The 24076-nt window shown below is 39.3% G+C and overlaps 1 protein-coding gene across 1 annotated transcript in view; it reads right to left on the bottom strand.

Moving 5' to 3' along the window:
* The window catches only part of eepd1 (endonuclease/exonuclease/phosphatase family domain containing 1), a 41425-nt gene extending 22589 nt beyond the window's left edge, over positions 1-18836 (bottom strand). Inside the window, exons 1-3 of the mRNA XM_041809962.1 lie at positions 18627-18836; positions 15819-16439; positions 14407-14702 (exon numbers count right to left, since the gene is read on the bottom strand). Of these exons, the coding sequence (XP_041665896.1) occupies positions 14407-14702; positions 15819-16370 (848 nt within the window). The 5' untranslated portion in view covers positions 16371-16439; positions 18627-18836. The remainder of the gene's footprint in view (positions 1-14406; positions 14703-15818; positions 16440-18626) is intronic.
* Between the last annotated feature and the right edge of the window lie 5240 nt (positions 18837-24076).

Genomic DNA, 24076 nt, shown 5'->3' with positions numbered 1-24076 from the left:
GTTACAGCAGTGAGTGTTGAGTGGTCATCAGAGTAACTGTTGATATCATCTAAAGCCTTCATGGTCTAACGCACTACTCACTTGGCTTATGTCTATGAGGGCTCAGTGCTCAGGCTTTAGGATGGAGATTGAGACTACCTTGCAAGAAGACTGCAGCTGTGCTATGGTCAGGTTGCGCCCCGCCTCCTCCTAACTCATGGTCAATTTTCCTGAATATTCCTGCTGTTTTCACACTGGCTTATTCTGAAATCATCTGTTTGTGCAGCTCACCCTAAATGTTTCTGAAACCCTCAGGACTTATGTGCTTGTGTGAAAAGGCTATAACAGAGCTTCTCTCCTGCTGGCTCAGACCCTGATCCTCTGCTGGCTCCGATTCAACCACCCTGCTCCCTGATCTGACCTGAGGATCAGCCGTGTCATCAGGACATGGCGGAGAATGCTGAGTCACAGGGGCGTGTGCTCTTACTGCTCCTCCTTTGCGGCGTCTACAGGAGATAATCCTGGAGAACATCTCATGAGAGCGAGGTGAAACAAAGCAGAGAAGAGCAGAAATACAAACATCACATGACACCAGAGTAAGTTTTAACATTTAATATGTTAACAGAGCCTGTCCTCACAATGATGGACTTCTTAAATCTACACAAACAGAACATAACGGAGCTAAAAAAGCTTTGGTTGAGTCTGATTAAAGAAACGGTGAGGGCAAACGGAGGGTTATATAACCCCAAGGTGAAGCAGAGAAGACCTTGAACATTTATGATGTCTCAGAGGATTTTCAGCAGCTGAATGAGGAAAAAGACTCAAGGCTGCAGCTCAACACTGCCGACACTTTTAAGAAGCACTTTAAATTCTCACTGTTAGGAGATGAGATTTTCTTAAACTGTGACAAAATCACAGTGATTAAAAGGAAAATAGATGTACATTGCCTAAAAGAAGTTTTCATCCCCTTGGATGTTTTTTTTTCACTTTCATTAATTTTATAAACCAATCATGGTCAATATAACCTGGCTGTTTTGAAATTCTGAAATTTCATTTAACTCTCTACCTTTGCAAGCCTCCCGGGGCTGGCTGCTGAGAAACATCTACCCAGCATGATGCTGCCACCACCATGCTTCACAGTGGGGATGGTGTGTTTGGTCTCATCAGACCAAAGAATAGTCTTTCATATGACCATGGAGTCTCCCACATGCCTTTTGGCAAATTCTAGTGGAGATTCAATATGAGTTTCCTTTAGCAATCACTTTCTCTTTGCCACTCTCCCATACATAAAGCTTTGACTGGTGAAGAACCCAGCCAACAGTTGTTGTATGAGTCTCTCCCGTATCATCTCCTGAAGCTTGTAACTCCTTCAGAGTAGTCATGGGTGTCCTGGTGGCCTCTCTCACTAGTCTCCTTGCACTGTTTGTGAGGACAGCCAGATCTAGGCATGTGCCATATTCCTTTCATTTCATGATGGTAGTGATGGTGAATGCCTTGGATATTTTTCTGTATCCATCCCTGAGTTATACTTTTCAAATACCTTTTCTGTGTGGTGGGTGGAGTGTTCTTTTGTCTTCATGATGTAATAGTAGTCAGGAGGTCTGACGAACCAGTGACTGGACCTTCCAGACACAGGTGCCTTTATACTACAACCACTTGAGACACCTACACTCCACTCAGGTGATCCCCGCTACACTAATTTTGAGAGTACTAGCACCAATTGGTTGAAGCACTGTTGAATTAGGTCAGTCACTTTAAAGGGGGTAAATATTTGTGCAGTCACTTATTTTACCTTGCGTATTTTATTTGAATGTTACAATATTAGAAAGTCATTTAGCAGACGCTTTTATCCAAAGCAACGTACATTTGAGAGATTACTTTGTAGAAATATAGAAAGAGGTTTTTTAGTATTGTTTTGTCAAAAAAGCCACATTATATAGACCATGATTGATTTTTGACATCAGTTGAAGGGTTAAACATCCAATGGTTTGAATACGTTTTATAGGCACTGTATAAGGTTTTTGTATTTTGCTGCAAAACCAAACCGCCCATTATGGACCAAAACAAAAGCAAGAGCTTTCCTTCGCAACTATTCTGTTCCTTTTTCATGGGTAATTTTAGCACCAGGAAAAGTTTCACTCTCAAGATGAGGATATGATAGCATGCAGGTATGATGGCTGGCGAAGGCTAGGATGGCGAGGAGTTGTTCTGGGACACTGAAGCTCACTGTCAAGCCCTCCCAAGGTGTTACTGGGCTGCCGTGATGAAACACTAGTGTCTGTATTTCACACTAACCTATTAATCTCCTCTCTGTCTCCAGGTAATGTGTCTTATTTTAGCTGATTACAGACCGATTGCATTTCTCTCAACGGTGATGGAGACGGTTTGATCTGTGGCTGTAGGAGCCAGATGAGCACAGATCCGCTTGGTTCAGTATAAAGAGAGAACTGCATTGGCCTGATGGTCTCCTGGCTGGCAGGGAATGCTGGGTAATGCCCCTAACTCACTGTCCACCCACAATAAAATGCTGCGGCGATGGAAATTTCCACATGAGCACCCAACACCCTGCGTCAGCTCAGTACAGATCTCTCTGCAGCACCCCGTCCTCCTGACCTCAGCACCCTAGCTGGACCCGACCACGCTGGATTCCTTTTCACCGGCACTCTTTCCACTGAGAATATAGGCGTGTTCATGAGTGTTTCAGATGCTTTTGTCCCTCCACGAGGGGATTTAAATTCTGTGTTTCTGTCTGTTTAGTAATCCAGACTGCTGCACGGAGCACAGATGCTGAGTAAATCATCCAAACAGCTGCACAATGTCTGTGTCGTCATCAGAAAGACTAGAAAAATGTGCCCAGTGTCGCTCTCTAAGGGCATTCTCACATTAGGCAAGATTGTTTCATACTGAATCTGTTTACTCCCCCCTTTCTTTTTCCAGGTAATCTGTACCTGAGCACATCTACCGTTAGAAACAAGTGGTGGCGGTTTGCAGGCTGTTTTTTAAAAACACCCAAAGAAAGAAGGGGGTGGATGTACTTTTAAAAACTTCTGATCAGCCAACAGAAACAAAATAAGGAAACAAGAGTGAAACAACCCTTACAGAGGATCTGCTGTGCATGGTTACTCTATTTTGTTTTTATGAAAAACTGAAATTTTAGAGTTGAGCTTTTGTCTTTATACTTGTTTTTTTTATCAAGTGCCCCCAATGAAAATTGATTTGATGGTTAAAAAACACTTTTGTTTGTGAAAAACATGCAGCAATCTGTAAAAGACAGTGACAGATAAAGTGTTAAAGATATACTTCAAAGTGTGTTTTTCATCCAAAAGTGTGAAGAGAAGATTCGTATCACTGTCATTTCTGATTGATGGCAAGTGTCAATCTTCCCTTTTCAAGGAAGAAAAGGTGTGAAAGCCTAAAATGTTTACTGATTTCTTAAAATAAAATATATATACACATATATATATATATATATATATATTGACCATGACTGATTAAAGTGCAATATCACCAAAAATAACAAAAGGAGTATTCACATACATATAAAAACTGTACTTTCTAAACCTTGACATGAACTGACATCTGCCAATTCACCAAAAATGTTCAACATTATGAGAGGCCAATCATACTCCATCAATAATCCACTGTTATGTGTTTAATAATGTTCTACAGAGGAAAAAACCTCTCCTGCATGTTTATTGAATCATATAATGCCATAAAACCATAACAATGTTATGACACGGTTGATTTAAAGCTGTAATAAAGTGGCATAGATAAAAGACATTCAAAAGAGGCTGACTCATCATTACATGAGAAATACGAAGATTACAAAAACCACATGCATGATATTGAAGTACTGTTTGTGCTGATCTTTTTTATATTGTTTTTTTTTACTGCAGCCTCCCGTTCCCTCCATCTTTTATAATTTTATTGTGAAAACGCGAGCCAAAAGGAAGCAGATTGGACCTGCACTGACTGTCATTGATTAAAGTTTATTGCTGAGCTGTACTGGAGAAACGGTTCAATAAGACGATGCTGCTGCAGGATTCACAACCCCCATGATAAACAGCCAGTAGCACTGTTATCACCTTTAGTCATTTCCTTTTCATTTCAAAATAGTGTCTATGATAGATTCAGGGCTCTGTCCATCACTGCTGATAAGCATTATATCAAATGTTTACACCTTTAGTATGATGGCTAGGAGCTCCAGGTTTGATCCAGGTTTGATTTTCATCCATTCAGCATCTGCCACAGCTGGTTAGAAAATTAGCAAGGCAGCTCTTGAACTTTTTTAACCTAACAGAAGCCAGCGCGCAGCACAAGGCATCTCTGTGCTGCAGATAAGACGGAGACGTTCTCTGCACAGCTGATTTGGGTTGGCACTTCGTGTGTTATGTCTCAGCGCTGTCTGGATGTTAGTCACTGTGAGTGTCTGTGAAAGTTATGTAACAGGTTTAGAATAAAACTGTTAGGGTAGTTTTAGGGGAACAAGCTCTCCTTCTGCACAGGCAGAGAGCTTTAGAAAAGCTTCTGGATGATTTGGTAATAGAAATGAGATAAAAATATTGATGTAAAGAAGGCCGTTCACAGGCTTGTCAGCAGAGAAACAATGAGCTGAAAGAGGAGAAGATTGAGCCGTGATTGAATTAACAAGAGAGTGACAACAGCAGCTGCAGCCTGTCACTTAAACACCCAAAACATATCAGCAGTGAATCATTATCAAATAAACAGAGGCACTGACAGCACGCTGGGAGAGCAATATGGATTTGTGAATTGTGGGCTTCTTAAATGTGAAAGAATGTGTGTTTAAAAGGCTTTTATACCTTATTGTGGATGTATTTTAGGGCTAGATGACATACCAAATGGTATATCTCAATATTATTTAGTTGAACGGTGATACATATCCAGATATTGCATTTGTAAAGAAACAACAAATAGTTGTAACAATATCAGAGTCAAAATGTATAAACCACAGCAGCAAAACGGACATGCTAGACACCCAAAATTGGGCATTTTTTGTTTAATATTATCAAAACATTAAGGTTGACTTCACAGTGCATCCACACCAGGCATTATGAACTGCTACTTGATATCCCAATGCCTAAAATGGATATCAATCCCTGATAATTAATTGTATAAACAGGGAGATAGAGCAAGGGATTGCACTTTCTTAATTGGTTGAATAGATTAGAAACACTAGGAAAAATATGACTCCTTGCCAAGTTTTCCGAATACAGCCTATCTAGTTGTGAAATTAAGGCAGTGTGAAGGAGTTTGTCTGCATTTTTCAACCATTAGAAATAATACATTGCCCAGTTTGGATTGTCTGTAACTTCTGTTTTTGTCGCAGTGGTATCAAACAGGTACAGATTTAGGCTATTTGATTCTTCCAAATAATTCAAATGGCCCTAATGGAAACCATTTGCTATCTACACTTTTTAAAAGTGATTTTTACCACAGGTTAACTGATTTACCTGTTGTCAGGTGATCAATATCACTAAAGACTTAGTCTTGTAGACCTCCTATTACACATCAAACCAAATGAAGGGAGACAAGAGTTTTGAGGAGTCGTTTACTGCACTGTTAAACCAAACAAATTAAAAATTCTCTTTTTTTGTTGAATCTGATTACATCAAAGTTTTTAAATAGTGCAACTATGTTGTGAGTATGACTTAACATTAAATAAATAAATACTACTGTAATCTCTGATGAGTTAATAGAACTCAAAACAGAGGCAGATTATGTCAAAATTTTAAGTAACTGAGAAACAGTTTTTGTTTAGGAGAACTTTTAACAGTACCTGCTATCAACTCAGTGATGGATTAAACTGAACTGCAGGGGATGTTCAGTACCTTGGAAAATGTTTGCATCCATCTCCTGATGTATATTTTTCAAATATCTTTTCTCTGAGTTGCTTGGAGAGTGCTTTTGTCCATGTGGTGTAATGGTAGCCAGTAAAACTGATGAACCAGCGACAGGACCTTCCAGACACGGATGTCTTTATACTACAATCACTTGAGACACATCACTGCACTCGGGTGATCCCCACTTCACTAATTGTGAGACTACTAGCACCAATTAGCTGGATCTAAGTTAAACTGTGTTACCCTACTTAAGAGGGGGTAAATATTTGTGCAGTCACTTATTTTACCTTATATGTTGTTGTTAGGTGGCATTACCTTGTAGAAATCTGTTTTCACTTTGACACTAAAGACTTTTTTCTGTCAAAATGCTTAAAATACATTGACCATGATTGATTTATAAAATCCATAAAAGGGTAAAACATCCAAGGGGGGTGAATAATTTTTGTAGGCACTGTACTCCTACAGAGATGTACTCTGGTGATGACTTGTGTGAATGTCTGAATGCTTGGATGTGTCAGCCATTAATCAAAATTTAAATAGGTTTCTTACCATCCTCTCTGAAGTCAAAGTTCAACATTACTAATGGTTTCAGTCGGATCTAGTTGACTAGTCGAGTATCAATCTTCTTTGTGTCACTTTTTCTTCCAGTCTGTGTTACCTGCATCACCTGTATGCACAGCCTCAGGTTACATAACAGCAAGAGAGATAGAAAGAGCTGCTGAACAGTTTGTCACCTCTGAGATCTAACTGTGAAAGTTACTTCACTCATGGTGCAAATGTGTCCAATGCAGCAGATTAAGGGATGACTGTCAGAAAATTTCAGTACAATGACAAAAACACTTAGTATGATTGAGTACTGTTAACTTTAAACTAAAAATGTGTTCTATCAGTCCAGAGTGATAGAGCTGGTTTAGCTATTTGAGAACTAATTCTTTCTAACAACCTTTAACTGTTTGGTCTTACAGTGTGAACTAAGAGGATAGCTGAGCAACTTTTCTTCCTTGTTTTGCCATAAAAATGCTTTTAATGGAAACAGTAATATAATATTAAGTAAATTAATATGGTGGGGGTCAGAAGACAAGTTAAGATGTGTCATTCACGTAACATCTTGAGAGCCAGTTTCCTTTCCTCGATGTTTGTTGTTATTTTATCCAAATTAAAAAAAAACAAACAAACTGATACCAAATAATTAGTAATTTGGGAGCCAAAAGACAGGACAGCGGCTTCTAATCCACTTCTGTCGATGTTTCAACATGAGCTTTTAAAACTGTTTTCGCCTTCAAATGTTGCTTAGAATCTTTTTTTAATGGTTTCCAGAGCTGTAAACAGCACCAAACGTTGGCATTTTGATAGTGCTTCTCTATGCAGAAGTCACTTCCTGTTCCCAATCTGGAGTTCCTCAGTGTGACTAATGCCAACTGCTACAACCTATCGTGTGTCCGAGACTTCTCTTTTTGTTGCCATGGTATCAAACAGGTATGGAATTATTTCATTTTTGCTACTAATATAAATTATGTTAAATTATTAAAATGATAATTAGAACAGATAATTCAGACTAAACACTAACATACTGTCAGTGGTTCTTACTGTTTACTAGTATTGGGCCTGTGGGCATGATTTTAACAACATGAATGATACAGTAACTCCTTAAAAAATATATCAATATACCACGCGGTCCTGCCGGATTTTTTTTTTTTGAAGCCGGCCTTCCCATATCATCAGCAGTGCCGTCAGCAAGGTTAGGGGGTCAACTACAGACGCAGCAACACTGAAAACAAACCCTCATGGTAACCTGAATGACAAGTAAAAACAACCTTGAAAGACCTTAAATAACATTTCCAGGTCATAAACCTATGCTTATGTTTTATTTTGTTATTTGTAGACAACATGGTAACCGTCGGGTTTTTTCAGTTTGAGGACAAAAGGCAATGGTTTTGGTTTGTTGCATAAAATTCTGGGGTCATTCAGGATGGATGTTGCAAAGTAAAACACATTAGGAAAGAGGAGTGTAAGGTAGTGTAAGGTTTCAGGAGCAACAACCAAAACCTACAGACCATGACGTCAAGAAAAGGACCCTTAAATCAGGTCTGACAGCTCTGAATTGTATTAACTCTGATCGATATTAACCCCACCGATGGGGGAAGTGTCATCTCTTTCACTTCTCCTCGTCTCTCCGTGTGTCTGACTAACAGCGCTGTGATTACTAACATCAGCAGGCGCTGCAGTGTTCAGTGTAACCTCTGTTAAACACGAGTTCATTGAACTGGAGTAGCTCTCTGCTGGTGCCTGGAGGGGAGCCAGGAAGTGTGTAAACTCTGCCTGGATCTTGTGATAGCTCACACAGCGGAGCCTGAGCACTGTGCAAACACTAAACAGCATCTCCTCCTCCACAACAATGATCCCTGAAGCAGTATTAGCACCGGGGCCGTTCTTTGCGGGGACACAGGAAGAGGTGGAGGGGATGGAAAAGAAGGGACAGGTCTGAGATGGCGCCAAAGCTAATCAGACATGGCTAATCAAAACAAACGACGGCGGTATTTTGTATAAATTGATCGGTCATGTGAAGCTCAGGGCTGTCGAATGAAGTTTGCCCTGGGTGTGGTTGATGTCTCAGTAAACAGAGATGATTACAAAACACTTACATGGACAAACTGACTTATACGTCTGTCCAGGTATGGTTTTACGTGTCCGTTTCTGTGCTTCAGTCATGATCTGAGCCAACTGCAAACTCCAGGAATAGACATAGGTCTGGAAAGTAAAACTATAGTTTCAGTCATGACCACTTTGTCAAGAAACACACATGATTTTATAAATGTTTTTCTTTATTAGCAGTTATTCATTAGCTCTAATTGCTGTTATTTATGTTTGGCAGTGGGGCTGTTCTGTGATCCCCCTGCCCTTCCTTGAGACTATGTGGAAAGCATGAAGCAGGAACAGCACACATTCCTGTTCGTCCAATGCCGACAAGGAAAATATTAAGCAAAGAGCGAAGCATCATTTTAAAAAAAAACCAAACAAACAAAAAAAAAACACAGCAGGCATCAAGGGCAACAGAATGACATTGATTAAGTCAGAAGCAGAATGAAGGAGGAGCTAGGGTGGAGGAGGGTTGAAAGAGCAGTTTAAATAAGGCAGCATGATAGAGATTAGTCAATAGAGTGCCCAAAGCAAATCAACTGGCCGCCAGCTAATGAGGGCTTGCATGAGATCAGCTGATCTCAACTATGGCAGTACTTGACTCAATGGCCTGCCTGAAATAGCACTATGCGCACGATTTGTACAGTCATCTAATACATTGGTTTTCAAATATGGTGGCAGGCATACTGGTATACCTTCAGGCAAGCCTATGTGTGCTGTGGGAATTTGTACAACCATTTGATTGCACTACAGCTGTGCAATGACAAAGACACTGTATCAAGTGTTAGAGCTGCTATTTCACATGGATTTGAATATACTGTGCCTGGAGATTGGACTAGATCTTGTTCTTAAGTGTGCGATGGGCATAAAAATTTGAAAACCACTGCTCTAATGTCAGTCCCTTTTACTTATGAGCTCCTGACTATAGAAAGACAGTTTCAGGACAATAGACTCCTCACATTCTCTGGTAATAGCCTTTTACATATAAACTAGAGGCTGGACCAGGCCCAAAAAGTCCAGTGGCTAGGGTCATTGTCTTTTCTGCGGGCCCCTTTAGATTCATTGCATTAATCATGATTAATTGAGGCCCATAATTAGTGCATTGACTTTTTAAGATAAGGATTTTTGGGGAGCTTTGATGTCTTTATTTATAGAGGAAGACAGTGGATAGAATCAGAAACAAGGATGAGAGAGTGGGGAGAGAGAGACATGCTAAAAAGGAGCCACAGGCCACACTTAGACCTAACCACTAGGCCACCAGAGCGCCCAATGCATTAATTATTTAAAATCATGATTGATCTCATGCTTTATTGTCCCTTTCCAAAGTCCACCACTGCTCCTTAATGTCTCATATTGCTTAAAAAAATCACAGACAGCTCAGAGACAAGTCAAAAGTCATCTGAAACTTGTGTTATCAAACATTTACATTTTCACTGTTCACTTATTTCCTTTAAGATCCATTACAATTAATTCTTTCTGTGGCTAAGCTCATGTTAAATCTTCAATCCATCTATATTCAAACAGGTGTGTATCCAAACAGGAAGCCAGTAAGGCTTAGTTTTCTTTGTATTCTTTAAACTCTGTAGAAATGTTCACTCTGGCTCAGTGTTGAACTAACTAGATTCTGAAAGTACGCCCCTCTCAGGAAATGGATTCAGGGGCAAGTATTTTGTAAGAAAAGCCTGAAAAAGTGATTTATGCATAATATGTCCCCTTTAACAACAACTTTTATGAATTTAGTTGGCTGAAAGTCACAATTTAACACAATCGCTAATAAACCGACACACTAAATGACACTAGTCATGAATCGCCTCAGCTGATCTGATGTCACTATTGATTACTGATTTTTGTTTTACTACTTTGCACTCAGACTAACCATCATTTTCAGAGTCACCATGTTTGTAGTCTACACCCCACACAGGTAGTTGTATACAGCCTGAGATCGCTGATGCACCCTCCAGACATTTCCTCCAGTGACCCACAAAGTACACAGGTAAGCATGTCTACAAGAATGCTCATGGAACAGCCAGACACGAAGACAAGGTGAAACAGCAACTGGAGATGTAACAACATGTATTTCAGTACACTCTCCCATGACTCCCCCTTTTCCTCCACGTTTCTTTGCAGGTCGAGGCTCACTACCACAGTAGGTAAAGGTGCAGCTCCTGGCACATTACCAGTAACCTGGTGCCAACAGGCTGTTAGAAAACCCAGTCACACCCTTCTAGTGAAATTTGAAAAAGAACAAATAAAAGCTGGAGAACATGGGAGCAGAATAAAACCAGTGGCCATCAATGGCTTGTTGTCATGCAGAGTATCTCTGAAATTATCTGGTTACTAATTAACATCTGAGGCTGACGGTGAAGCATTGTCCTCAAAGTTTATCTCAGGTAGATTAGTCTGGATTCACAGAGGCCTGTTGTTTCACTGTTATCTACTCTCTGAGAGTAAAAAAACACCCTCTTTGTTCATTTTCTACCCTGTAGAGGAATCATAGTTGTTGCCTCACACTCACAGCCTGTCCCTGTTTCATTCAAACAGGTTTGGCCCAGAAACACGCTGCTATTATTGTTGGACACGCTGCCTCACTGGGAACATACTATGACATTCAAATCCCACCTTTTCTAGCATTTATAGGTTTGTTTTACTAAACTGTATAGGCTTACAAACCACTGCAGGTAACCTTTTAGTAATGACATAAGAAATACTTGCACTGCCTGACCTGGCCAGTAAAACTTGACCATGTAGTCCCTGAGGTAAAAATTCAGTTCATTTTCACGAGTGGGTATGATTAGTAGCTATAAGATCACAACCAGATTTACCACAAGTTACTTGAGTGTGAAACAATGGCATATGCTCCTGAAGAAGACACAATGTTTGGAGAAAGAAGGGAGAGGTGTATAACCCAAAGACAGTGAAACACGGCGGTGGGAGTATTATGCTGTGGGGATGCTTCAGTGCGACTAGAACTGTGAATATAATATAAGTTGAAGAAATCATGAAGAAGGATATGTGTCAATTTTAAAAGAAAACCTAAAGCAGTCAGCAGAAAAACTGGGTCTGGGTTGTCACTTTGTCTTCCAACTAAACCACTTATTGAACCAGTCCATGTTGACGAGTGCTGTGACGCTCTGCTGACCAGATGCTGAGAAACATTCGCCTGTTGCTGTTTTTATGTTAATTGGTGCCTGAGCACTGTAAGCAATGCAGCGATCCTACTGGATTATAAATGATGATTACTATCCCTATTTACTGGGAATATGCCAAGGTCATTGTGGTTCAGGGAGGCCATCAAGCTGGGCTGCGTTTGGTCATACATCTATTTATTGACCACAGCTGTATTAAATCAGTACATAAAGCAGGCCACAACAACATTATGTGACTCTTCTGAGGAGGAGGAATGCAGGAAGTTGTCAAGGTAACAGAAAATAAAAACTCTGTGTGTCAGTCAATAAGAAAACACAGGAAAAAAAACAATATCCCTATCATTTCATCATCAATATGTTGTCATTTTGGTGGCCTGGATTGAAAGCAAGGTGAGACCATCTCCTCTGACCAATCTTGGCCCAACTATTTCATTTAGAAACAGAATCAGTTTCGTTCACACATGCCAAAAAAAATAGCCTAAGAGGGAACCCACACTTGTTTTGGAGTAAAATCTCCAAACAATCCAGGTGTGAAACCACCCTTACTGTCACAAGTATTCAGGTAGCTGGTTGTATCCATTCCAGGATAAATGCTGATATAAGGATTTTCTGAAATGCCAGCATAGGATTTGAATGAAGAAATCTATTTCTGAAACCAGAGCCTATAAAGAATAAAGCAGCCACTGTTGGGTTCTATAGAGTTTGAGTTAAATGTGAGGAAACATTTGAGCCACATTGAGGCTTACTGAACATTTAAAAGAGGATTACATTAAACCTACAGCCAGTCTGAGACTCAGGAACATGAATAGAACCAGCTGGTCTGCTCTAATCAAAAGGAGATTCCTGTATTTTTAAATCTACACCTTTTTATTTACATTTTCTGGTCCAAGTGACTTTTAGGGCTGATTGATTCACTATTTTGCTTTGATCCCTGCCTGATCTCTTAAAACCTAGAGTTAATATTATCAAGTTTTGCCATCCATATGCAACACTCAGCGTGCTTTTCTCAGTGAAACATCTACACTCACTTTAAACTCCACTGACAAAAACATGAAGTTACCCTACAGCGCAGCAGAGTTTCTGGTCTACTACCAGCCAAACTGGTTTGTTATTGAGTAAAGTTGTTAATCTATACAGTTAGTACAGATTCAAGATGATATTTGCATAACACACAAAAGAGAGAATCATGTAAAACTGGTTTCTTCAGAACACCATGTTTTCAGTTGTCTTACACTACCTTTACATCATCAATGATGACACTAAAAACCTGAATAAACCTAAGTGAACCCAACTGTTGGTCTAGGCCTGTCAGAAAATGGTTTGGTCCCCAGCCACCATTTACTGGGTTCCTGAGAAGTCCAGAAAAGGGGCCCTCTTCATGTGTGCTTTAATAGTATTAATACGTGTGTGTCAGATTACCATTGATGCTAGCCTCCTGGCTAATAAATACCAGATTGACCAGGCTTTGATTAGTGTTTGGGGCCGACTGGAAAAAGTTTAACCATGGTTTGTACCTATACCAAGGTCAAATTAAAGTACTTTTCAAGCACCTTTACAGTGAACTTTCAAGCTTTTCCAGCACCTTACATCTGTGGTAAATTCTGTATTGAGTATATGCCGAAATATAATGTCATTTTACTTTCTCTTTGTAAAAACGGATATCACGCTATAAAGCAGTGGCAGACTCAGGATGTTTGTGGGGCTGGGCAAAAATAACCACAAGAGCAGCACATTTCCTGATGTGGGCAGTCACAATAAAAGCACTTGATCAAAATACAACTACAATACTACGGACTTTTATTGTGAAAATCTTGTTGGAAGTAGCATGGTTTTGATAAATTTGACTTAGTTTTCGCAGAGGTGCCAACTACTGTGTTTACAGCTGCTTCTTTAGCTTCGTTGAACACTACCGCCTGGTTTTTCAAACCATCATGGACTTAAAACAAGCGAGCCATGAGTTATAACACAGCTGGGAACAGTCTTTTAAGCTGTTACACCATGAAGCTCTGCAGAACTAAAGCCAAACCAAGTTGATCAATCATTGCTCACAGCTTGTGTTAAACCCCTAGACAAACCAACAGAGACACTTTGCAAAGTGAGCACACTAGCTGCATGTTGCTATTATTACAGACACATGCCATACAAACCCTGGCTCAAACATCCTGTCCAACTCTCTCTGACTCCTCTTTTTTTGAATGCCAATATTTGCGCCAATCCAAGGATGGCTATACGCAGTCAAACATTAGTGGACAAATGGTAAGTTCAACAGACACGCCTGGGACATTAATATTACAAATAAAAAGGTCCCGACCATTCAAAATAGAATGGTTTACATCTCCAAAGACACAACATTTTACAGCAACATTAAAATGTGTATTAATATAATAGCCGGTATTAAGATAAAGAAATCAAATTTGATCATCATTTCTTAAAAATGGGATGGATCATGCTTTCAGTATTTGGCTCCTGATGTGGCTAGGCCAGCTGACAGATCTATGCAGAGTTTTGTTGATGGGACAGAGTGATCAGAGGGAAGGGACTCCCACCTTATGGGTGGCCTTGTGTTGGTCTACATTTAGCACATTTATGTCAATTAGTAGGCTTTAAGTTGCCTAGTTTGCCTTTATAAAAGTGCTTGCCAGCAATGGAGAGATCATGTTTTCATGTTAGAATTTGTTTGCAACATCTGACTCCACCTCACTCCCAAATCCAGCTGATTTTTTCCATCACTAATCAAAATTAATTATGAATGAAAAAATTAAGCATAGCTGAAATTTACTCACTCATTCTCCAGCAGTGTCATGCACACCACCTCTTTGACCCCGGGGTTGTTGGCCTTGTCGCAGGAGCATCCCTGCAGGTTCCAGGTGGCTAGCCTAACCACCGGTTTCCCATCACGCAGGCCGGACGGAGGCTCCAGGTTGGGCCGCACGGAGATAATCTGGGTGGGTCCTCCGGGGGGTAGATCCAGGTCGTCGCTCATGAGGCTGAATGACGTCGGGCTTGGGTGGGACTTGGTGGTGCAGGTGAGCCCTCCATTTGTGTTGGTAGACGGCGCTCTGGAGCGCTCCACGAAAACCTGGAACATAGTTGATTTCATCAGTGAAATATAGAATGAAAAATGTTCATCAGAAATCTTTTTCCATCATAATTTCTAACAAGCGAAAAACTGATCTTTGACTAAAAAATCTTTTGCAAAATATTTACTTTTTGTTAGCCAAACAACAGTAAAATTGTTGTGGTGGGCTACTGAAAATTCAAAGGAAAAAACTGATGACAGAGACAAATCTTATAACTTAACGAGATGACTTATGTTAACCTTATGATGCATAGCTAGCCTCTTAGCATGTAGCTGAATCATCCCTATTCCTACTTTGACCTAGTCCACATGTAGATGGGCATGTTTTTAAACAGGGGTTTTCCTCCTTGGTTTTCAAAAAGAATCCACTGACAATCTCAAAAATCTCTTTATCCAAAGAAAAATGCAGAATCGTACTGATACGCGCTGCAAAGAGCACGCCATGTCAAAAGTAGTCTGTTCCTCACTGTAAGGTCAAAGCAGCTCACTCAAAGCTCACTCACTCACTCACTTTCCACACAGACTCAGTGCTGTGATTGCAGCCAAAGGTGGATCTACTGAAGACTGACTTGAAGGGGTCAATAATTATCACTTATTTTACATTACATATTTTTTACTTAATCAACACTCCAACACAATCTGTTTTCACTTTGACAGTAGAGATTTGTTTAGGTCAAAAAGGCCAAATCATAATGACCATGACTGACTTATAAAATCAATGAAAGGGAAAAACATCCAAGGGGTTAAATACTTTTTACAGGCACTATATCATGGATTTTGAACATCCAACAGTCCAGCACTATTTTAGTCTCCTTTCAGTCTACTTGACAACAGTCTTGCTTATTGGTGTACTACTGCAAATTATGCCAGCAGATGTGACCGTCTTTAATGTGCCAGTTCATGTGAGTACCTATATTACCAATTCAGTCTTGATGAAAGCATCTCAGACCACCTCTGTATGGAGTCTGAGCTATCAGAAATCAAATCACAGTCATACACACTAAGGAGTGTTCACATCTAGCATTAAGGATTATCACTTGCTGTCCAAATACTCAGCAAGGATCTTTATGTAAGGTGTAAACAGGGTCTAAGACTAGATCTAAAGTGAGCACTGACCTGGAAGCGGATTTTGTCCAGTAAGGAGCTGTTGATGTGGTTCACCCTCACCAGGTCCTCGATGCTCTTAAAAGGACCATGCTCTGTCCTGTATGCCACAATGTTCTTGGCGATCTTCTCCGTGATGCCCCGGATGCTCATGAGCTGTGCTGGGGTGGCAGTGTTAATGTTAATGCCAGTGCTGGACTGGTGGTCTAGGTCTTTACGCAGAGAGGACGGGGAGTGCTGAGAGGAGCTGGTCCTGCTGGAGACGCAGATCTCCAGTTTGATCACTTCCAGTTTAGTGGCTCCGATCCCACTCACAAGAGCTAGGTCCTCCACCTTCTTAAAGCCACCGATACAGTCCCGGTACTCCACGATGTTCTGGGCTACAGTGCGGTTGACTCCTGGTAGAGTCATGAGCTCCTCCTCGGTGGCCGTGTTGATGTTTAGCCGCTCCTGGTTCACCAGGATGTGGCCAAAGTTACACGCCGCGCTGAATTTACGCTTCCCACAGCTGAAGTCTGTGGGGTCTTTGGGGATGGAGCGGTGGCAGCCCAGACTCCCACCCATGGCTCCTGATCTGGAGAGGATCTGATCAGAGCGATCGGAGGAGCGGAGAGATGGAACAGAAAGGAGGAGCTGAAAAACAGACAGCAGAAAGAGGGTCACACAGATTTGACCTTAATTCTCACAATGAGTGGATCATTAAAGCTGATAGTAGGGCTGGGGACATGGACCAAAAATCATACCTACATTTTTTGAGCTGTATGGCAATGCATGAAGTTATATACTGGATATTATTTTCTGTAAAGAAATATCAAATGGTTTTCACAATGCCATTGTAACCTTTTATATGAGTTTAGTGTTTCACAGAGCCAAAAACAAAACATAGAGCATTAAAAAAAACACATAAAAATTAATGCTGCTAATTACTTTTTTTACTGCAATAAATAAAAAAAATCTACAAATAATTATGATAAATCTTCTCTTTGCTGCATTTGAAATTCCACTATTTTGCATTGTAAACTGTTCTTGTGGCATATTGAATTTTTGTTCTGTCTAAAACTCGACCGACTTCCTGTTTGCATACAGACTATGGCTGAAAGATTTAGGGGGAAAAATTCACATTCCGGCCCCTGGCTTGATACACCTGGCTATGGTCTGCTGCTCTCTCTGCAACCCTCCTCCACCCCAGCTACTCCTTCATTCTGCTTCTGACGTAAACAATGTCATTCTGTTGTCATCGATGCCCACTCTGCTCTTGCCTTATTGCCTTATTCTTTCCTTCTTAGCATAGAAAGAGCAGGAACATGTGTCGTTCCTGCTTAATGCTTTCCATGTAGACTCATAGATGGGAAGAGGGATCCCAGAACAGTCACACCACCAAATATAAATAACAGCACTAAGTGCTAAAGTATAACTGCTAATAAAGACTTACTTAAAGTCGCAAATCATGTGTGTTGCTCGACAAAGTGGTTCTGACTGAAATACAAATTTTTGACATTTGTTCTGCTTGTGGCAGAAAGTCTGAGCAGAACCAGACTCCCTGATGAGAGATGGTTGTACAGCCATCTACCAGAGCTGTGCTGGGATTGTAAAGGGATAGAGGGAGATTCAGAGAGGGGGGGGTGTAGATGAATGAGAACAATTTAAAGCTGTCCCAGCCATAAATCCATCTCAAACTTGTTTGCCATGCTGACAAAAGACTAAACATACAAGCACTGGAAGCTAAGATGATAATAATGAAATGGAGAGGACTGATATGAATAATTATAGTGCTTGATATTGGGCTGCTCTTAGATTCACTTTAAAACACATAAACTAAAGATACATATGTTAAATAGGCTATTTTGAATGGATATGGATATGGTGTGCTTAGACATTTTGGCTTGATCTTAGAATGCTTTGGGCAAATAAACTTTGAAAACCACCAATTTAGACAAAAACTAAAATTATCCAGTATTGGAGGTTTAGGACTTCTATTGGTCTTGCTTTGGTATCAAACAGCATCTTTTGATTTTCTCCAATTATATCAATGCTCCTTCAGTAGAATAAAATAAATAGCAAGAGGGGATGAAGCTGAACACATAAAGCCTATGTACATACTGTTAATGGCAGATTGATATTGTTTTTTTACTTTAGTATGTACAGGCTGATAACAGGGCACCGGTGTAGTGTTTCTAAAAAGGGCTAGGATCAATCCAATCAGCTTTTTTTTTTTTATATTTGGATTTTTCATCACTTTTTTTGTGAAAACATTTCTAAAATCCTTCCCAACCAAAAATCACAGGAGATCTTCAGTCAAATTCATAGGAGAGAAAGGGAGAGAGCAGTTGTCAAATTGCAGAAAGACGTTAAAAACATTTGGAAAAATGGGCGGAATTGACAAGTAGCTCTCATTTCAGTATATTTCCAAATGTTGCCAACATGTTTGTGCAATTTAGACATTGTGAGGGAGTTTTCCAGCAATTTTGTATGATTAGAAACAATAAATTGCCCAATATTTGGCTGAAATAAAATGACAGTAGACTTAGCATTTCAAACTGATGATCTTGTCATCAATAAGCACATCGTTGTAATTGGCTCTCACTGTAAACCTAATAATGTCTTAGAAATAGGTCTGACATCTATTTTCTTATTGAATTAATTCATTGAACATTTTACACACCAATGACCGGATGAAGCCTGTTGACGTTATTTTACGAAGCACATGGATATGAAACGACACTGTCCCTCGATGTCGTTTAGAAACAAACTCCTATAGCCTATATTAAAATCCCATAGACTATATATCCCAGTCTCAGCTGATACCAGACATGTACGTACCTCAATGGTCTTCTTCTTCTTCTTCGGTCCTACATGCTGCACAAGCCGGCTCCTCGCGCAGCCTCAGCCCCCGTCTCAGCCTCTCCTATAAATCCTGTTTGTGTGGTCGGGTCTGATAAAGTGGCCCTCTGTAAACTTTGCTCTCCTGTAGGATGATGTGTGATGATGTCCACAGGTCGCACTCATCTGACAGCGACACGTTCACGTCAATTCAAACCATTTTATCCCAACGTCACGTGCGTCAAGTCACAAAGATTTAGACCAGGATAACAGCCGGAACGCTGAATATTGTTCTTCAAAATAAAGGTAGTGTTAATTTAAAAAAAAAATGGAAGAAAATTACACCCAACGTACGTGTAAAGAGTTAGCCTTGTTGTATTTCATATAGCTTGGATTAGATTTACCAACTTTACCTTTATTGAACAAGTACAAATAGGCCCGAAATAACACAGGTTAAAGTTCAACCAAAGTCCAAGAAAGCCCCCCAGCATCCTCATATGAGGACATTACATTTTGGGTTCCCTGCGCCATTACTCTTAATTTAAACCAAAATGCTCTACAGCTACTCACAACACAAAACTGTTCATGGTACAAAAAGTCTTCAAATCCCGTGATTGAAACCTGTTTATCTAACAGGTAATTGATATGGCAGCAAATTTGACTAACAGTGAACAGCTACAGCAGCAAGTACTGGTATGGGGACATTGGGACGTTTTACTGGGGTAAAAATAACGAAATATAGCTTAAGCAGATTTTGGAAAGAAAACAGTGGTTTACCAGTAAAAGTGAAAATAATGCAAATGGCATGTAGTACAAATCTATACAGATTTTTATATATGATTCATTTCCAGGGTGTCTTTCTCTGTCAATAGCAGAAAGGTTGATGAATATAATAAAAGAAAAAAAAATAATGTTTGTCATGCAGGAGATTCTTCATGTTGGGTTGTTTGCCATTTTTAATTTTTACTTAGCCATGTTTAAAAACATGTCTGTGTTGTTCATTTTGTAGCTCAACCTTGTTGAAGTGAAAGAGAAAGGTTGTATGCTGGTCAGTGTATCAAAATGGTGCAATCCATAGTTTAAAAAGAAAAGTAAAATTGGTTTAATCCTGCAAAAATACCTCTTGGATATGTTATTGCTTCAATGATGTCACTTCAAATGTTTGTGCATTTACCGTTTACTAAATTATTTCCACAGTTGCTATTTTCTGTCACTCTTTATTTCACTTGAAAAGCTGACTTTCTAAAAATGAATATACACAACAGCTATGCATTTTAAAAAAAATCTTCATAATTGTCTTATACTGATATACTTTTATATGTTAGTCTAATTCTAAAGTAATATTTCCAATGCTTTTCCTAAATCTCTCTTTTTTTTAAGGATACCCTTAAGTCCCAGTACTCCTTTCCATTTTTACATATGTTTTTAAATACAATGAATATACACTGAATTTAGAGCTCCGATTTCTGAATTTAGAAAGCAGGACATTGTGACGCTTTTATTTTGAAACCTCTCGCTTTTTTCTGCCATGCAAAGCTTGACACATCCGGTATCACCATCACAAGGGGGCGTGGCTCGAGACGTGACAGCCGAATGTTTCTGTCTCCAGGGAACGGAGCTGAGCACAAAGACGACATGTAAATATTGATGAAGGCTGTATTCAAATAAAGATGAGCACTTCATTTCAGTTCATATTTGTTGACATTAATGTCTGATGATATGAAGCAGAAACAGAAATCCCACTCTGGACCACGCAGAATGAAAGGACCAGCTTAAAAAAAGAAGTTCATATAAAACTGGCTCATCAGTATTTTTTAGGGCAATAAACACAAGATCTTAAGTTTTCCATAAATCACATTTGATCACTCTTAAGGTAGACATGAATAATCTTGAATTGGAAGATTATGTCATTAAGATTTTGTAATAACAAGTTTTGGCTTATTATGATTTTTTTCTCTCTTAAATCACTATCATGCTTTCCCAGAATTTTCTTACCCATAAGACAGCGAATTGCATTATTTTCAAGCAATTTTAAATAAAAATTTGATTTTTTTTAATGACAAAAAATCTACACAATCTGGGGCAAAAATTATGCAATTCAACCTCTAGAGCAAACATCATCAGCACTAGATAGATAACAGAGGTAGGGTAGGGATTAAGGTGAAAAAAGTTACGATTTAAATCGACTCATTAAAAAATGTACATAAAAAGTAAAATCTGGAATTACAGCTAGAGATGTACTAAACAGGGAAAAAGTCAGAATCAAAGCATTCTCTTCAAATGAGGGGAGTTTCTCCACAGAAATACCAAAATTGACTTCAATTCTGAAAAGCACTAACAGGAAGTGTAAATACACTGTACTTATCTTTCCATGACATACATACCTGCTAAAACAGGGTCGATATGGCTCTCTATTTGTCATTTTCCTGTCTATTTTGGCCGAGAGATGCCTGCAGCTCATAGTAAAAATAAGAGCCTCTTATTCTCTAGATTCTTGGCACCTGAGATGCGGCTAACAAGCTAGCAAGCAGTCTGAAACCCCTGACTATTTAACATGCATGCTAAAAAGAAAATCAAGCTGTTAATCTGTCAAACTGTTACACAGCCATCAAGGACCCAGTTTTAAAACAGCTGTTAACCCAAGGTGCTTTGTGAAACAGATCTTTGATGGGTGAACTGGCTTCTTTGAGCTGAAGGCTGGTGTGTGAACTAGTGCTCTAAAACTGTACGCCCATCTTGCAAAGGAACCACAGCCTGCTATCAAAGTTACATGGTGTTGACAATCATCGTACAGTAAGATTGACTGAGAATGTCCTTTTCAAGATGGGAAAGTTGCATGTTGTAGCTTTAATTCTTTTTTGTTAGATTTGTGTTTCCTATAAGAATACTGGATTTAGGAACCCTTTTCTTTTCCATGGACAGCTTTGTATAAAAATATCTTACTAATGTGGATGCCATGACTTAATTTTTCATTAACATTATTCAAATGACATAAGGCTCATCCAGTAACTATTGGCATAGGCCTGTCTGGGCCTGTCACTGCAGACAGTCAGCTGCATGTCTGAATCCTCTGGTAGTTGGAGGATAAGCCTCTGTTCACATCACAGCTCTATTCACAGCCAGGATGACCCATGGCATAAATACTGGACATGAGCACCTCTGACTGACCTCGGCTCTTATGCAACGTGGATCAGCAGAACTTCTGGAGCACAGGTACGATCCGATCAGATAATTCGAGAAAAAACAAAGATGACAAAGGGCCAAAAAAGGGCAGAATAGGACAGGAACGAATCAGGAATTCAAGTCAGGGGAACAGATTTAAATTTCACAGTGAAATGAGTTTAAAAACATGATGGTAGCTGAGGAATTGTTTCTCTGACTGTATCTCCACATGCTTGTTCTTTATTTTGAAAAATCCAAGGATTCTTGTAAGTCTGACATTTGAGAACATATCACTGAATGTGGAAGAGTTAGATATGTTTCTACTCTTACAAAAAAATTCCTCCTGCTTATCCTTGTTCTTTGTACACTGCTGCGTTTTCTCATTGCTGTATGTGTGCTTGAAAATGGACTTGTGAACAATATCTGTCAACTTCCCCCATAGCACCCCTGAAGTTTGTGGAAATAAAAGAATAGAGTTGAAGTTTTATTATAAAAAAATACTCCTTTTGCAAGGATTAGTTAATAGTTTTTATGGTTCGTGGATGTATCGATTTTAAGAGGAATATAAGGAGACTGGTTGGTTGCTTACACCAAAATGTGGAAGATTTTTTCACATCTTTGATGAAATGTTTATAATACATTTTAAATTTAGTTTTGTGCAACTTTAGAGGAGCATCTTTTGAAGTTGTTCAAAAGAGTAAAAAGGTTGTAAATTTTTAGTACAACTGAATGCATAATTTTCAGTCTGGGTAAGTCTTCTGACAATATTCTTGAAAGGTAATATGTTTTTATCATATTGACTAAACATTGTGTGAAATTAAAACATTATTCTGATAATATGATGACATTTTGCTTGTAACTAACAACTTTGTTATCCGTCTTTGCCAGAAATAGCCAGAGTTATCTATATCCGTCTACCTGTCCATTCATGCAGGCCTTTCTTGTGATCACAAGTTCTCAAGAAAGCTTTGAGAGATTTTCCTCAAAATTTGCACGAATGTCCACTCTGGCTCAAGGATGAACTAAAATATTTTTTTAATTTATTTTGGCGGTACAAAGTCAAAGGTCATTAGACCTTATGGTCAGCCCTAACATTTCTAGATTTCTTCATATTTATGTAGGATGACCCTTACTTTTTCAGTTACAAAAACAACCCTCTTTAATGTCAAAGTAAAAACAGGTTTCTACAAAGTAATGTCAGTTAAACAAAATATGTAATGTAAAATACGTGATTGCTAAAATATTTGCCTCCTTTACAGTGATTGACCTAACGTGCCACAAGTGATTGTAGTATGACACCTGTGTCTGGAAGATCCAGTCACTGGTTAATATTCTGTAGTCCTGGCTACTATTACATCATGAAGACAAAAGAACACTCCGGTCAACTCAGAGAAAAGGTTATTGAAAAGTATAAGTCAGGAGATGAATACAAAAAGATGTCAAATGCACTGAACATCCTCCAGAGTTCAGTTAAATCCATCAAGACATAGAAGGAATGTGTAAATCTGCCTAGATCAGGCCGTCCTCACAAACTGAGTGACTGTGCAAGAAGGAGATTAGTGAGAGAGGCCACCAAGACACCCATGACTACTCTGAAGGAGTTACAAGCTTCAGCAGCTGAGATGGGAGAGACTCTGAATACAACAACTGTTACTTGGGTTCTTCATCAGTCAAAGCTTTATGGGAGTGTGGCAAAGAGAAAGTCACTGTATAAGAAAACTTGTGTAAAATCTTGACTAGAGTTGGTTAAAAGGCATTTAGGAGACTCCATGGTCAAGTTCTTTGGTCTAATGAGACCAAAATGGCGCTTTTGACCATCAGACAAGATGCTGTGTTTGGTGGACACCAATCACTGTCCATCATCACAAAGACACCATCTCCACTGTGAAGCACGATGGTGGAGGCATCATGCTGAGGTGATGCTTCTTAGCAGCCAGTCCAGGAAGACTTGTAAAAGTAGAGGGTAAAATGAATGCGGTCAAATATTGGAAAATCCTGGAGGACAGTTTTATTCAGTCTGCAAGAGAACTATGACTTGGGAGAGGATTTATTTTCAACCTAGAAAATGACCTGAAGCATACAGAGAAAGGTAAACAGAAATCATTTAAATTCAACAAAGTGAATGTTCTGGAGTGGCCAAGTTAAAGCCCAGACCTTAGTCCAATAGAGAATTTGTGACTGGACTTGAAAAGGTCTGTTCATTTTGAAAGAATTTGTTTTGAGTTTGACATTAAAGATGTTTTTGTGTAATTTGTTGTAAAAAATAAAGACAAATTATATTGACCATG

Source organism: Cheilinus undulatus, linkage group 16, assembly GCF_018320785.1.
Source record: "Cheilinus undulatus linkage group 16, ASM1832078v1, whole genome shotgun sequence".
NCBI lineage: Eukaryota > Metazoa > Chordata > Actinopteri > Labriformes > Labridae > Cheilinus > Cheilinus undulatus.
The sequence above is the reverse complement of the archived record's forward strand: the minus strand, read 5'-3'. Positions and strand labels throughout refer to the sequence as shown.